Source organism: Vigna angularis, chromosome 1, assembly GCF_016808095.1.
Source record: "Vigna angularis cultivar LongXiaoDou No.4 chromosome 1, ASM1680809v1, whole genome shotgun sequence".
Lineage (NCBI taxonomy): Eukaryota > Viridiplantae > Streptophyta > Magnoliopsida > Fabales > Fabaceae > Vigna > Vigna angularis.
The window spans coordinates 2,810,140-2,826,335 of NC_068970.1; the positions used below are offsets into that span (position 1 = coordinate 2,810,140).

At 31.5% G+C, this 16,196-nt stretch overlaps 2 protein-coding genes across 2 annotated transcripts; one reads left to right on the plus strand and one right to left on the minus strand.

Annotated features, from left to right (window-relative positions):
• The first annotated feature begins 6,276 nt into the window (after window positions 1-6,276).
• Window positions 6,277-7,350, plus strand: LOC108335761 (leucine-rich repeat extensin-like protein 6). Its single transcript, XM_017571901.2, has one exon. The coding sequence runs from the start codon at window positions 6,511-6,513 to the stop codon at window positions 7,039-7,041; it is 531 nt and encodes a 176-aa protein (XP_017427390.1). The 5' UTR covers window positions 6,277-6,510; the 3' UTR covers window positions 7,042-7,350.
• Window positions 7,351-13,984: 6,634 nt separating this feature from the next.
• Window positions 13,985-15,019, minus strand: LOC108338020 (GATA transcription factor 15). The gene is made up of 3 exons (XM_017574658.2): window positions 14,730-15,019; window positions 14,513-14,653; window positions 13,985-14,427 (listed from the first exon to the last, which is right to left on the minus strand). Exons 1-3 carry the CDS (start codon window positions 14,748-14,750, stop codon window positions 14,209-14,211), a joined length of 381 nt encoding a protein of 126 aa, XP_017430147.1. The 5' UTR covers window positions 14,751-15,019; the 3' UTR covers window positions 13,985-14,208.
• Between the last annotated feature and the right edge of the window lie 1,177 nt (window positions 15,020-16,196).

Here is a 16,196-nt window from a genome sequence, read left to right on the forward strand (position 1 = left end):
CTCCATTTCTCTCTGCATTCTCTCTACCTTTCCCTCACGTTTAGTAGTTGCATGTTGGATTAAGTGGTGCTGAAGTGACCGCGGCGTAGAGACCTTCACAACTATCCGAATAGATTTTTCATTCTTTAGCGGGTAAGTAGCTCTTCACTGTTCTCCGCTGTTTGGGACCTAGGGCAAGTTGCATGTGTCTAGTGTACCCTTCTTTATGTTTTCCTCCGTTCATTCTAGCTCTAAGAGCTGTTCTTGGTCACCGCATTGCGGGTTGTAGGGAGTTGTCTAGATTATTCGCGTGTGGGGTACTGGAGCTGCGGGTCTTTGAACTGAGCAAAGAAGTTTCAAGGTAAGGGGAGCTAGGTTTTCTTAAAGTTTATTATTATGAAATGTGCAGATGTGCTTATCTCGGTGTAATTATGTTGTTTGGGTTGAAATTGTGTTTTTGAGATTTGCTGTATGAACTGTATGTTGGAAATTGTGACTGTGGATTTGGTTGGGCTGAGGTGATATTTGAGATTGATATGTTTGATGTATGCACTGTTTTGAATACACTGGTAGTGTTTTGGGGTCACTTGAGAGGAAGTGAGGTAGTGATTTTGGGAAGTAGGGGTTCTGGGCACATTTGGACTGTTGGGACATTTTAGGCAAGTCATTTGTGACTTGTTAGGATCATAAAACTGGACTAGAACATGTTAGAAGTGGTAAAATCGAAATTGGGTCCTTAAGTGTTGGAAATTGATGTTTCAAAAGACAAAACTTTATCTTAATCACTTTAGAAGGGTAGTATGAATGTTCAAAATCATTTAGATGAGTTTAGTTAAGTATAAAACAAGAATTAAGGGTGTTAGAAGTTAGTAAAAATGGTTAGGAATGGTTGGGTTAGGTGCTGTTCATAATTCTGCAGAAATTCTGCAGAAATTCTGCAGAAATTCTGCAGAATTATGCAGTTTCGCAACTGATAACCGTTCGGTCTTAGCGTTCGGTCTTAAGTGGAGTTCGGCCTTAGTACTCTATCTTGTTGAGCGTTCTATCTTAGCGTTCTGTCTTAGCGTTCGGTCTTAAGTGGAGTTCGGCCTTAGTACTATGTCTTGTTGAGCGTTCGGTCTTAGTGTTCTGTCTTAGCGTTTGGTCTTAAGTGGAGTCCGGCCTTAGTACTCTGTCTTGTTGAGCGTTCGGTCTTAGTGTTCTGTCTTAGCGTTCGGTCTTAAGTGGAGTTCGACCTTAGTACTCTGTCTTGTTGAGCGTTCGGTCTTAGTGTTCTATCTTAGCGTTCGGTCTTAAGTGGAGTTCGGCCTTAGTGCTCTGTCTTGTTAAGCGTTTGGTCTTAGCGTTCGGTCTTAAGTGGAGTTCGGCTTTAGTACTCTGTCTTGTTGAGCGTTCGGTCTTAAGGGGAGTTTGGCCTTAGTGCTTGGTCTTGGTGGCGTTCGGTCTCCCTTAGTGAACGGTCATGAATAATGTTTGGTCACTCTTCAGTCTTACCATTTATGGACCATTCGGTCCTGTCCTTTGAGGCGTGAGATACCGTTCGGTCTCCACCATTCACAGGGTGTTCGGTCTTGCCCAATATGGGTTACTGTTTTCTGTTCGGCCTATATTCCTATTTATGCCAGTATGCTATTTTACTTAATTGTTCCAGTTGCTTTAAGGGTTTATGTATGCATTAACATGTGGGTGTTAAAGTGGAAAGTATTAGTATTGGACGTAATTCCATTATCCTCAAGGGGGATACATGGTGATGTCCTTTTAATGTGTTTAGAATGAGTTGCATGGTAGCTCAGTCTTGGGGGTTTTCCTGACACTCCAATGGTCTTTCATTCTCAAGTAGAGAGGATTGATCCATGTGGTGAGGAGTAGCAGGAGGTCCTGGTCTTGGGTGCTTCTAGTATGGCCCAAGGTGAGTGATAACGGACTAACCTCGTGAGTGTGGTAGGGTGAAACCCATTGGCAATGGCTTTGCAAAGCAGTAGAAGCCACCACAAGTGCATAACCCGCCATAGCTCGACAATCATTCTAAGTCCGGACGAGTCAAGTTTAAGTGCAACAAGTCATGTTTGTATAGTATAGTATATTCGCCTTTACTTGCATGTTGCCTATGCCTGTTAATAACATGATTTTTATATCTAGCTCACCCTTGCTTGTGTGTTTGTGTTTGCTTGGGTATGTTTTCTTTTGCAATGATCATCCACTTGGATGTGAGCAGAGATGAATGAGGTGCCTCTGGAGCAGGCTTTGGAGGAAGGCGATGTTGCGGCTTGTCTCCTTAGGACTCTCTTAGTATTTCTTGTATTTTGAATTACTATTTAGCTGTTAAGGATTTTCCCGATGACTCCTATCCTTTTGAAACACTCTACTTGCGTTTAAGTTTTAAATTATGCTTCATTGTGGGATGACTGTAAGCTTAACTACTTTGTTTACAGTCTACTCTAACTGTTCTCTTTTATTTAAATATGGACTTAGCATGTTATATATGCTTCTATATAATCTGGGATGTTACAGTTTTTAATTAATAAAATCACTAATTGATATATAACACATTATTTCCTTACCATCAATTATTTAAACTATATTAAAAATAATAATTAAATTAAAAAAATTAATAAAAATTAAAAATCTTATTAAAAAAATATTAAAACTGAATTCACAAAATAAAATGAAAATAAATACTAAAATAATATCTTAACCTAAATCATATTGTTTTATCTTACAAACGGATTCTCTCTCTTTTTTTTACACAGAAGAAAAAGTGTCTGCTTCACTTTAGTAGAAAAAAAAAAAATTTGTAAAATGTTGAGGCTCAAACGTTCCATTTAACAGCTCTATTACGTGCTTTAATTTGAATTGGTAGATCCCAACGAAAAGATAGGTTTTTTAAGTGTTGACTCCAGCGGATTTATGTTGTCTTTGGGATATACTTTATAACGTCATTGGCCCAAACGCCTTGACTTGCGCTCACGTCTCTCTCACTGTCTCATCCCAACCATTCTAGTGTTTCCTATTATTAACTCTATTTTAAATATCTCTACTACTTTTTTTTTCTCTTCAAACAAGTTTTAAATTGGACAAAGTTCCTATTAATTATGGGTGAAAATATACATATTTGTAAGCTCTAATAGAAGTGAAAGATAATATAACTATTTCAAATTAAATGGATTACTTAAGTAAAGATTATATGATATATATATTACTATCACCACTTTTTATTTATTTATTTCTGATAAAAATATTCGGTTTTTTCATTTTAAATGTCAATTTACTACTGTAACACTAACACGCCAAGTTTTGCTTGAAAATAATCTCGAAGAGAAGTGATACCTTCGGAAGCCCATAATTTTTATTGCTAGGACCTGGGTGAGCCCAATTTTGGCCCAAATTTTGAACGGCCTTTTCTTTCTCCAGACTGCACAATTTGAAAATCAATGACTTTTAACTTATACAATTTAAAAAATTAAAAATTAAAAAGTTTGTAGGTTGCGTGCTAAAAGTTTCTTACCGAAAATACATCCATATCGTGTAATCTGAATTTTTTTATATGAAACAGATTGTACAACCAAAAACGGTCTTTCATAAAAAAATTATTTATGAATTTCACAATCAAAAAAATTAAAATTTATTTTAATTTCACAATCCAAAAATTAAAAAATGTTATACAATTCTGGAAATCAACTTTTACGTCAAAAGAAAGAATTTTTCATATTTATGATGTGGGAAAAGAGAATACGAGGGTGCAAAAAGAAATCTTGTTATAAAGAGTTGAGTCTGGGAGCATGATCTCCCTAATCTGGGCCATTGACCCATTGTGCTGTGTTGTATTACACTTTCTTTGCATGTTAAGATCTATGCTCATATCAAACAGAAAAACCTTACATAAATTTCAAACGAGAATTTGAATTAACCACATCCACAACTGTCATTATCAGCTACAAAAAACATTACATGTGGTAATTTATTCATGCCAACCAAATAATAACAGTTTAGTATAAAAAACCTGCATTTTAGATAAAAATTATAATAATTAATAATTTTTAACATATAAATTATGTTATAATTACAATTTATAATAAATAAATATTCTCTAGTGTATAGATTACATGTAAATTTATGATAAATCATTTATGTTGTTCGAAAAAGTTATTTTTAATTACTAATATTTTTTTAAATATTAAAATTCAAATTGGGAAGTAAAAATGGAAATAATGAATTGAAAGAGATAAAAGAATTCTTAGAATATTTTCATTAAAGATTGTAAAAGACAGTCTTAGTGGTTTTCCTTTGCTTTCACTCTATCAAACAATCAAATCTAGCTTAAAATAATTATTACGAGCGCCTATACATGGGTACTTATTATTTTTAAATTTCTAATAAAAACTTATCATTTTTCACTCTTTATTTCTATCACGTCATATTAATTATAAAATCTATCTTTTTTCTAGGTGTCATTAATTATTCTATTTTTTTTTTTAATTATATTACAGTGTTACACAAGCAGGAACAATATGAATAAAGGAAGTAATCATTGATGCCACATTTCATAGTATTTCCGACCTTCTTGATGATAATATACAACACATGCTGTTATATAGAGCTTATAAATTATTTCCTAATTCAATGTTGCTGATATGACAATGAAAAACTTCCATTTACAATGTAAAAGAAAGAAAGAAAAAGTACATGCAAATTTTGTAAAAGAGAGAGGATAGTATTTTATTTTTCTCTTTTTAAAGAAACAAACGAACATATATTGTCTAAAGAACCATATGTGTGGATGAATTTGAACGATGATGTCGCTATATTCCAGAAACTATAATGTTTTGAAGATATACACTCAAAACTATTTCAAACATTAAATCTCTTGCTATTACCAGTAAAGAAACACATACTCCATTCATCTACAAAACTTTTGCATTTAATGCTATTCGAAACAATCATAAAAGTTATGAGTTTTTTTTCTTCTTTTCAATAAATAATCATGAAATCCAAACGCAAACATTTGAAATAAGAAGAATGGACAAATAACATTTTGTAAAAGTATGGATAAGATGACATACATTTACAATTATTAAACATATATTATAAAAATAAAGTAATTATAAAAAAGTAAAATTTTCTATTTTAAAAAAATTAATATAAAAAAATTTTGTGTATCAAAATATTGTTTTGTAAATAAGATAATATTTTACTCTGATGTGATATATACTTAATAATTTTAAGTGTGAGTTTTGGTGATATTTGTATAACTTATCGATCATATATATTTATTCACTTATTTGTGTTATTTTTATTAGTTCGCTGCGTCCTGATTAATCTTTTCTTAAATATTGAATGTTATTGGTACAAACTTAACCATTGTATTATAATTGGTTGAGAAACAACACAAAAACATAATATTTTTTCTGTTTTTAGTTTCCCACAAGACTTTCATGTCACCAACTGATGTCAATATCTACCCAAAAAAGAGAGAAAGTGAGAATATGATAGAAGAGAAATGGGGGAAAGCTTGTTATTAATGGTGTTAGTTGCTTTGTTGAATAGCTTTTCTGCTATAGTACTTGCTCCTATATATTATTTAATGCCGTTCTGTTAGAAATTTAGCCATCTCATCAGTTTATCCACCAAGGAAAAAAATAGATACCAAAATTAATTATAAGAAAATATAATAATTAATCATTTTTTTTCAAAACAAAAATTATTGTTTCACTTTGACCTATTTAGAACACTCAATTTTTTACTGTAAAATTGATTCATTAACTAGTAACGTAACTATACCTAGATAGTATAAATTACCAATAAAACAATTATTAAAAATATTTAAAATTTGTTGATACTTCTATTTTCATCAAGAAAAATTATATATACAAATTTTCTAATTATTTATGTTTATGAAATTTGGTTTGTACACAATAAGAGTATAGTGTGATGAGTTCCTAACGGTAGCAGCCCCACGTGGAAGTTGCGTCTCCTTCTTGAGTTGCCTCATCATCACTTTCAACTGCAAAACAAAATGAATCATCACCCAATTCTCTCAATAAACTCTACCTTTTACTATCAAAATAAAACAGACACATATGCTGTCTTCTTAGCTTCTGCAGTGTCCTAAAACTAGTTATTTTTATTCAAAGTTACGAAACTAACCTAATTACCTATTTTGGTTATCATAATAACATAACACAGTTCCAACAGTGATAGTGTTCAATTCAAACAAGTCTGCCCAACGTGTGAAACCAAAACGTGTCGACCTCATCTTTTACAATATAAACTCAGTAAACTTTTATTTTTAATCTGGTGTCCGTTAAACCAACCATTCATTCGCACACAACGAAAAAATGCATATTATAGTATAAAGTTGGTGGCGTTAATAAAAAGTGTAGGATGGTAGCTTAAAAGATAAGAGAGTAAGAGAGTAGGAGTTCTTATTTCCTAGTCTTTACTCCACACACCACTCTTTTACCACTGGTTCACCCAACTTTCTCTTCCCACTCTCCACTCCATTCTTCATCTTCCTTTCCTAGGTAGTACCAGATGAGGTTGTTGTGTTTAACGTTGTTGCTTCTGGCTAGTGTGACAATGGGAGAACATGCCCATCATAAACACTCCCTTAAAACCACCTCACATGCGCAGATCCAATGCACCATGTGTTCATCTTGTCAAAACCCCTGCAGCCAAGTTCCCCCGCCGCCGCCTCCCTCACCGCCACCTCCTTCCACCACAAACTGCCCTCCACCGCCCTCTCCTCCTTCCTCCGGAGGCGGTGGCGGAGGTTCCTACTATTACTCCCCACCTCCACCCTCTCAGTACATCTACTCCTCACCACCTCCACCAGCATCCACCGGCGGTGGAGGTGGAGGTGGAAGTGGCGGAGGAATCTACTATTACCCTCCTCCCAGCAACGGAAACTACCCCAGACCACCGCCGCCGAACCCGATTGTGCCTTATTTTCCGTTCTACTACTACAGCCCACCGGCGGCGGGCTCCGGCGGTCCTGCGCCATCGAGGGCCTCTTTTCTTCTCTGTGCATTTACTCTCTCCTCCTTTGCGATGTTCTTGCTTTGATCGTAAATGCAAGAAACAAGAAAAGAAGGGATATAGTGGAAATAACGGCGCAGATTTGCAGATCTAGAGATTCTGAGGGATACGAGAGCGAGAGATGGAAGCGCTGGTGAATTTCCCGTTCTGCCCTGCACACACCTACAGAACCCACACATGTGAACACGCACGCGCGTCCTCTTATTATAATACACGCTTTTTCTCTTTGGATTTCTAGTACCAATGTAGATTTATCTGAAACTTTTATGTATTATTACTAGTAAAGTCTTCTTTGGTCAGTATAAAATTGAAATAAATTACACTTATTCACGTTCTCTACAAGTGATGCTAATGGTTACTGTTTCGGGTAATTGATAAATTATGTAATTGACAGCCTACGGATCGAACTGTGATACATTAAAGTTTTAGTTTAAAATTTGTTGATGAGTTTATAGACATGAGTTAAGTGTGTTGTGTAGGTGATGAAGATGACAGCGATGGAGGTAGAAGAGACTTTTATGATTTGAAAGTATGGGGTTGATTGAATTGTTTGTCGCCACCAACGTCATTCCAACCCAACTACATTCGGGAGCGTCTTAATGATGTCTCATAAATTAAACCCTAGCTTAACGTTCTCCTTCACAAAACATCAAAGCCTGTCCTTCACCTTGTCGTGCTTTCAAACTCCATAAGTTTGAATAAATACTTCCTACCTAATAATTCGCCAATTTAGAAAACCAAATGCACAGATACCATTATAATCCCTAAACAAATTACATATATTTATGCACGTAGTATTTTTAACAGGAGACATTTTTACATTCATTTAATATTGATAAAATAATCATAAAAATATAAAACTTTATATTTATTCAAGAAAAAATTCAATAAAAAATAAATAAAAACAGTGTAAAATGAATATAAAAAATTTTGATGTATCAAACAATATTTTTCTTTTCAACGTCACCGTTTCAAGTTGACTCGCTTTTAGATTCCTTGACCAAAATTTGGGTTGTGAACGCCCTGTTCTTCGACGCGGAGACACACCGTGCATAAAAAAAATGTTTTTTTTTTTCATTAAAAACAAAACAGATTTAAACTAAATAAAATTAATAAATTTATTAAACACTCTTCTGTCATCTTCAGCGGAAAGAAAAAAAAATATGAACACCCCAAAAGAAATTTCTGACTAGTTGAGTTTTTGAGTTTGATTGTTGTTTACATTATTGGAGTGTGCACTTTGGGTGTGATGAAGAGAGACAGGGTGCATGTTTTGTGTATTAATTTTTAGGAAAATGTTATGATCAGAAAATATAGTAAGGATATATTTTCATTTTGTTTTATGAAAAAAACAAAGTTAAGGACAAAAATGTGTTGGCAGGAACTAGCTGTAAGGCACAATGGTGGTGTGAATGGGCCCTCGGCCTTTTTATTTTATTATTATTTTATTTCTTCCTTTTCTTTCTCGATCATGTTTTGCCTCTGCTGCTACTACAATCTTTGTTGTGTACATAACTTTGGTATTTATACGGATCTACTACACCCACCATTAAAGGGACGTATACCTTTTTTAATAATTTCTTTGAATAGGTATATTTCAAATGTAACAGAAATGATTATTTTCAACCGTTGTTGGTACCTATATTTCAAAAGTAACACAAATAATTTCTTTGAATAGGTATACCTATATTTCAGTCTAATAACGATAATGTCAGCCTCCGATTAACGTGTAAAAAGTATGATTATTGCAACTCTTTCCATTAACATAACACCTAAAATGTACATTTTCTTATATGTAAATTAATTTATAAAATAATATTGTTCCTAATAGAAAACAGTGGAATTTAAAAAAAAAACATACTTTACCGAATGATATGTGATTCTAATAATTGATTGTGATTTTATTGAAGAACTTCAAGTATAGATCTATTGACTTTGGTAATATTATTTTAATTAATTTGAGATTAAAATATTAATATTATTTATGAAGATGAAAAGGAAAATTTTCTTGACTATCAATTGAAATGAAAAAAATGATTTTAAAGACAAAATTTCATTTTTTTTAGACTTCAATTTAATTGAAATTTTTGTTATGATATGTCTAATTCTCATCATTTAAGAGTGGAAAATAAAGGTTTAAAACAAATAATACTTATCAAATATTTTATAAAATTAATCTTAGATAAAAAAATTACTTATAAATATTAAATTATTAATTCTAAGGTTAAGAACTAAAATTTTCAACAGACCTAATAACTTTAACTTATTGTAATTAGTTTTAACTCTTCATGTTTTTCCTCGGAGAATAAAGAAATACATAATAGGATGTAGTGTTAAAATGCAAATAATTCAAGACATTTTTGGCTACACTAGCTGAAGTAATTATAAAACAAATTCTGAAAATTTTTAAAGATCTTTTTACAAAATGAAGAGAAAAAAATAACTTAAAAAGTCAGTGAAAGTTTTTTTTTACTCACTTTATACTGCTTTCATCTTAAACAAATTAGTAGGAGAAAAATATATCAAATTAATTATGATATATTTTAAATGTAATTGTCATTTTAAAATATAATAAATTAGCAGAATTTAAAATAACTGTAATTTTTTTTTCACTCTAGTTAATTAATTATGTCACTTATGTCTTTCAATTTTTATCATTATATAATGATAATGTCTATTAATATATTTTGAAATACAACAAGCATATATGACATTGTTGACTTAAGTTCATGTTTTTTATTTAACCATAGTCAAATATAATATAAACACCATTTAAATTTAAAACACTAATAAATACTATTACCATTTTACTTTTGTTCTATTGTCATTCTAATATTTCCATTTCCAATAATGTAAAAATTATATGGGTTTAAAACACGCCTATAACATTTATGAATAATAAAATTAAAAGTATTTATTTATAAGTAATTATGTATTTAGATTCTTTAATCAATATTTGTCATTTGATTTGGCATATAACATAGAGTTTTTCATTATTGAGAAAAGGACAATGATACTTTGATAATATTTTAACATCATTTACGTGTGTTATTATGTGATTGATCCAAAATTATTCTACAACCAATAATAATAATCATAAACACCAACATGGACCAATCACAGAATGACACGTACATAGTGTTAAAATGTTGTCAAAAAAATGTTGTCAAAATATCACTATTTTTAAGAAAAAGGGAGCTACTTTACTTTTAACAAAAGATGGTGACTAAACGTTTTATACATTAATATTAGGGATTATAGAAAATCATTTTATAATAATTAGCGGCACCATATGTGTTTGCGTTTACTTATTTTATCATTGTAAAAATATAAAAAGTTATCGTATAATTTTCATATTAGAAGTAATTAATTGAGTTTTAAAAATATTTATAAAGTTTAAAACATAACATATATTAATAAAAGATAAACTTGGTAAAGAATTGTCTATATTAAAACAACAGTTACAAAATAGTTATAAAAATAAATTATTTCTTTTACAAAATTAAAAAATAAAATAATTAAACAAAAAAATATTAATAAAGGGTAATATGGACATTTACAAATTTAAAAATAAACTCGTTAAATAATAGAAAGTTAGCCCAAAATAAAGTAATTAGCCTTTTATAGTACTTCACCTCAAATGAAATAAAATCAATGAAGAGTAGAAAATATATCTTGATCGTATAAGTAATATATGCTTGCAAAATATATTTTTGTCTTAAAATCTATTCTTCTAGTGATAATTTTACTTATCTATTCTTCTAGTAATCTATTATTCTATTTCCGCTATTGAATAATTTTACTTTTTTTATTAGTTTTTTTATTAAACTTTTAAGTGATTTGGTTAATTAACATGGTGCATCATCCACATGATTTATTTGTCTCATTGTTGTTTTTTTTTTTCATGTGAATGATATTTTATTTTATTATTTTGTTTACTTGAATCATCTACTAAAAAAGATAAAATTATACTTGGTTAATATAAAATAATATTTATTAATATAGAATGACAAGTGGTATTTATTATTTTTATTGAAAACTTGTTAAATAATAAAAAAATCACATTAATTGTGTTGACAGACTAATTTTTAGTTATTGTAAATGATGATATAAAAATCGTAGATAATGACATAAAAGTTATAAAAGAGTAGTTTTGTTATCTAACATGTTTATTGAGACTGATAAAAATCACTCATCATTTTATATTGACGAAAATAAATATTGTAAAATCTAAATTGAAAAACATAAAAATTCAAATATTTTATATGATAAAAAGTTTAATAAGACAGAATTGAAAACATTCAAAAATTTATAAAACACTTAAAATTTAAATATTTAATAAAAATCATGGGAGCAACCAAATCAATACAACTAACTCTAACCCAAAATCAAATAACAACTAATAACCTAATTCACTCAATGTAAAGTTGAAACACCAAGATCAAATAATTGGTAAAGGTGGTGATATTTGTCAATTTCTATATTAATGTGTTTCAATTCATCATTGAAGGAGATATAAGGGAAAATCAGTAGCACATAACTTTGTGCTAAACAAATTGATCTAATTATACAATTAAACTTTGTGTTTGACTCCAACAATGAGTATAAGTTGGATCTTCCTCCAATCACCAATCATTATTATCTTTCACTCCACTGCCAATATCATTCAGAATATTTCAGAAACCAAGACATATTACTAGCTGCATCTTGACAATTATTGTGTTCAATTCAATGAAATCATTATGTTGGAATTAAAGGAAGATGCCATGTTACGTATACATAAACTCACATTCAGAAAACTTGAGGACTACCTCATAAATCTTCCAACAATGATGGACTGGTAAGACAGCACCACGTTAATTAGGTACGATGTTTCTCATTCATGTCTTTGCAATGGTCAAATACCTGCAACTTGCACAAGTAGAGCTGTATTTGTACTTATGTTTTATACAATAAGCTCTGCAAGATATACCAAGAGAAGAAAACGAATTATGTGATAAAATGAGTAATGTAATAGAGAAGATTTGTTGATTTCTTTTACATATTTATTTATTTACATTATTATCACTTTCGTTCTATTTTATCTGGATTCAATCATGGTAACAAATATAATGTGTTTGGATAACACAAGGGTAATTCTATTTCACAAAATTATGATATATAATATCTTGAAAAATAATATAAACGAAGATTTGTTGTTTCACTTTGATTATTATAACCACAAAACTGATACAAAACACGGCAATGATTTTTTTGTCAAAACCACACCTAGAAAAGTAATGTTATATTATATATTTTGTCCTTTTCATCCAATTAATAAAAGGACAACACTTTAAGCAGTATTCTGATTGTCAATTAGGTTGTCTCCAATTAAGTATAAATTGTCATATGAAACCCATTTTTTCGTATTTAACTTCAATTGCCTATACAATTAACTATGGTCCAACTTTTTGTCATTCAAAACTCACCATTGTAGTCAAAAGTAGGAAAGCAAATTGAATTAGCAAAAATGCTTGAATTTCAATACTAACAACATAAAAAAAATAGTACTTAGTTTATAATGCATTGGTGGTCATGTTTATCAAGAGATTTCAAGTTTATTGGTAATAATATTTGATTGTTAAGATTTTCTAATATCTTGATTAGTTTTATTTTTAGATTGATTATCTTAATTGCTCCGGGGTGATTTATCTCCATCTTGGTTTACACGTAATTAATGAGAAAATCATTTTGGCAATGTTTTTTAGGAGGTGAAAAAGTAAAAGGAAAATCAAACATAGAGAAAAGACCAAAAATAAAATGTAAGAGCCGCAAAATTAAGTCAAAGAAACTGATGGCAAAGCAAACAAAGATTGAGATTTGAGATACATTGTCATTTATATTAATAAATGAAACTGAAACCTCACTCAATATTTGAAGTTCTTTTCCCACCTTTATTTAACTTCTGTCTCCATATGCTCAACATTGAAAAAGACGCATTTAGTTCACATTATAACAAATAGTCAATCCGACACAGTCAATTTTTTTTTTTAAATTACACTAAAACTTCAATTTTTTAAAAAGTATTGTATTACCTTTTTTTTCTTTTATAACATGCATGCATGCATCTACCAATGTAATTAATTTATTCTAAAACTTAAAACGTGATCATATACTTCTAAAAAAATTAAATAAAAAGGTTCTCTTTATGTTTTTATACCGAGTACAATTAATAAAAAAAGATAAAACTTTTTGTACTCCAAAAATGTGATGAAGCTAGATAGATATTAATGTTAACTTCACTTAAACGAGGATGCAGCCGATAAGAAAAATTAAACAGGGATGCAAATTTAATTTTGTAAATTCAAATTTTATTTAGAAATGTAGTAATTTGGATTGAGTTTTATAACTGAGAATACTCATTGAAAGGCGGTTACACTATAATGAGGCAATTATCAGATTTATAATAATAATAATAATAATAATAAAACTCAATTGGTAAATTGATTAAAAGGGACTTCTCTGTCCAAAAAAGACATTATTTGGCGCTTCAACTTTGTAACATCATATTACATTACTGTCTGAAATCCTTATCTTCTTTTCTATACTCAAACTAGCGGGAACTATGAATTTCACCTTCCCTCCTCTTTCAAATTCTTTCCTTTTTCCCTCAAATTGAAACCCCTGCAACTTTTTTCCATAAACAACAAACCGAATTTAACAACTTACCTAATATTATTCGTTCAATTACAATTTGAATGACCCGCTTTCAAATTTGGGCGCCTCTATAAACGCTATAATTTCACTTCACCAATTCATAGATCACAACTTAAGCATTTGATCGCCAATTGTTTGTTTAAAGCATTCGAATTTAGTAAATCGGAGAGTTAAATTGTTGGTCGGAGTTTCCTTCGTCGGCACCGACAAGTTCTCTGATATATGGTATATAGTAAGGTGAAAGAAAACAAATGTTGAAACATAGCAGAAGAAGTTTGAGAAATAGAGGACTAACTATATTACCAAAATTGGACTTGAATGATTTCATTTCTTACAACTGTTGACAACCAACCCACACACTCAATCACTCAATAGAGAAGAAAACTAAAACATATACAATTCGGAAAAGGTTAGGGGACATCCTAAAACAAAATCTAGATTTCTCCTTAATAATTCTTCTTCTGCATCTTCTACATCAATAAAATGATTAAATTTGGTTCAGGCATAAACGGATCCATAAGACAGCGACATCAAAAGCACCGCAGCTTTTTCTTCCTCCCCGAGCTTCTTCCAATGTGATCGATGCAACAATACCTCCCTCCCCAACGCGCCGCCACTCTTCTTCCCCTTTCTCCCATCCTCGTTGTTCCCCTTGCTTATCCCCAGAATCGCTCTCTTCTTCTTCCTGCTTCTGATCCCGCAGGCGTTGCACAGAGACTGAAAAAATAAACGATAAGAGAGTGAGATCAAGGGTTGATGTTAGTCCAGGTGGCGCGATCTGGGAAATGGAGAGAGTACTGACCTTAGGCCCTGCCGGACCTCCCCTCCAGAGTGGAGTCTTGGTGGTGCCGCAATCGGCGCAGGTTTTCTTCTGCTCATTGTTGCTGCTTGGACTGTTCCCCGAGGAAGGCGCGTTAGGGTTTGAGTCCTCACCCTCCGATCCCTGCACAACAACCTCCATTAATCAAACAAACCCTAATCAGAAACCCCGAAACCAGTATACAATAGCTAACACTCACTTTTCCAGTTGGATCCACCATTCTGATCACCGAGATCTGAGATTCGATTGATTTCCGAGACCACCACTCGTTACGGCGGAATCAGAGCGAGGGAAGAAGCATGCAGAGGAAGCAGAGGAAGCAGAGTGAGTGTGAGAGAGTGAGTGTGCTGAGAGAGAGAGAGTGAGGGAGAGAGAGAGAGAGAAAGAGAGAGGGAAAAAGAGAGGGAGAGAGGGAATCGAATCGAAACGACGACGCTCGCAACGCAGACACACGCGCACCAGCCGCAGCAGATCTAATCTTAAAACACCAGAGCTTTATAAATGGGATGCCAAAACCCTAACCGATCCCATAGAAAATGTCCAGAATGCCCCTTCCCTCCTCTTCTTTTCTCTTCACCCGCCAAAACTCACAAAAATCATCAAAAACGCGCCATGCCTTTCCCTCTAACCTTTTATTAATTCCTATTTCTTAATCATCATCATTCTGCCAAATTCTTCTCTTTCACTTCTCTTCCATTCTTAAAACATTATTAATATTTCACACTCCCAGAATACTCGTAGAATTCGAAACCCCAATGTTCGATAGTAATCTGATCAATCCATCTAAAATAACTGTTCGACCAAGATTGATAACAACATTTCAAAAAACCAAACCACTGTTGTTTACGAAAGTATAAGGAAAAACAACACTAAACAGAAATAAAGCTAATTTTGACCACTCTTGAGCTTCTTCACTCAAAGTTGTTTCTTTCTTAATATTGAAATCAAACCATGGATATATGTATACAGGTTTTTTGTCTTGCATTGATTCTCTCATACTTTGTATTTATGAAAACAATAAATTCTTCAAGGTAATTTCTTCTGGAAATAACATCTCATTGCCTAGTCATAGGGTAAACATGTCTGTCTCTTTAAATTTTCCATTTGATTAACTTATAAAGGTGTTCACTTTAATGACAAACAAGATTATGAATGGTGAGACATGATTAAGAACTTGTTTACGTGTTCAGTGTGCTGTTTTCGTATATTTATTTATTTGTTGTTTAGTAATCATTTAAATTTGTATCTTACTCTGCTTTTAATTTCTTTTTTAGTTTTAATGAATTTTATTCCAATATTAACAGTGACAGAATCACACAAATAAAATTAAAAAAGTTAGGTAGACTACTGGAAGAATCTTTTCCCTTGTCTTGACACCCATGATTCAACCCAAAACAACTTATGTTCTTGTTTGACTATTTTGATTGTAACTGAAACATGGTCAAACATGTAATAATACATTACATAAAACTCACAAGTTTATTCGGTTTTAATGACCTTGGTTAATATTCACTTGTTGTTATTGTGTTGGAGTTTCATGGATCACTTTTTCTTTTTATGTTATTTTTGTTTCTTGGCATAAAGTTGGAAATAAAAAAAATAGATAATTAGAATAACATACAGCCTATTTAAGTATCTAGTCATTATCTTGGGTTACACTCTTCCA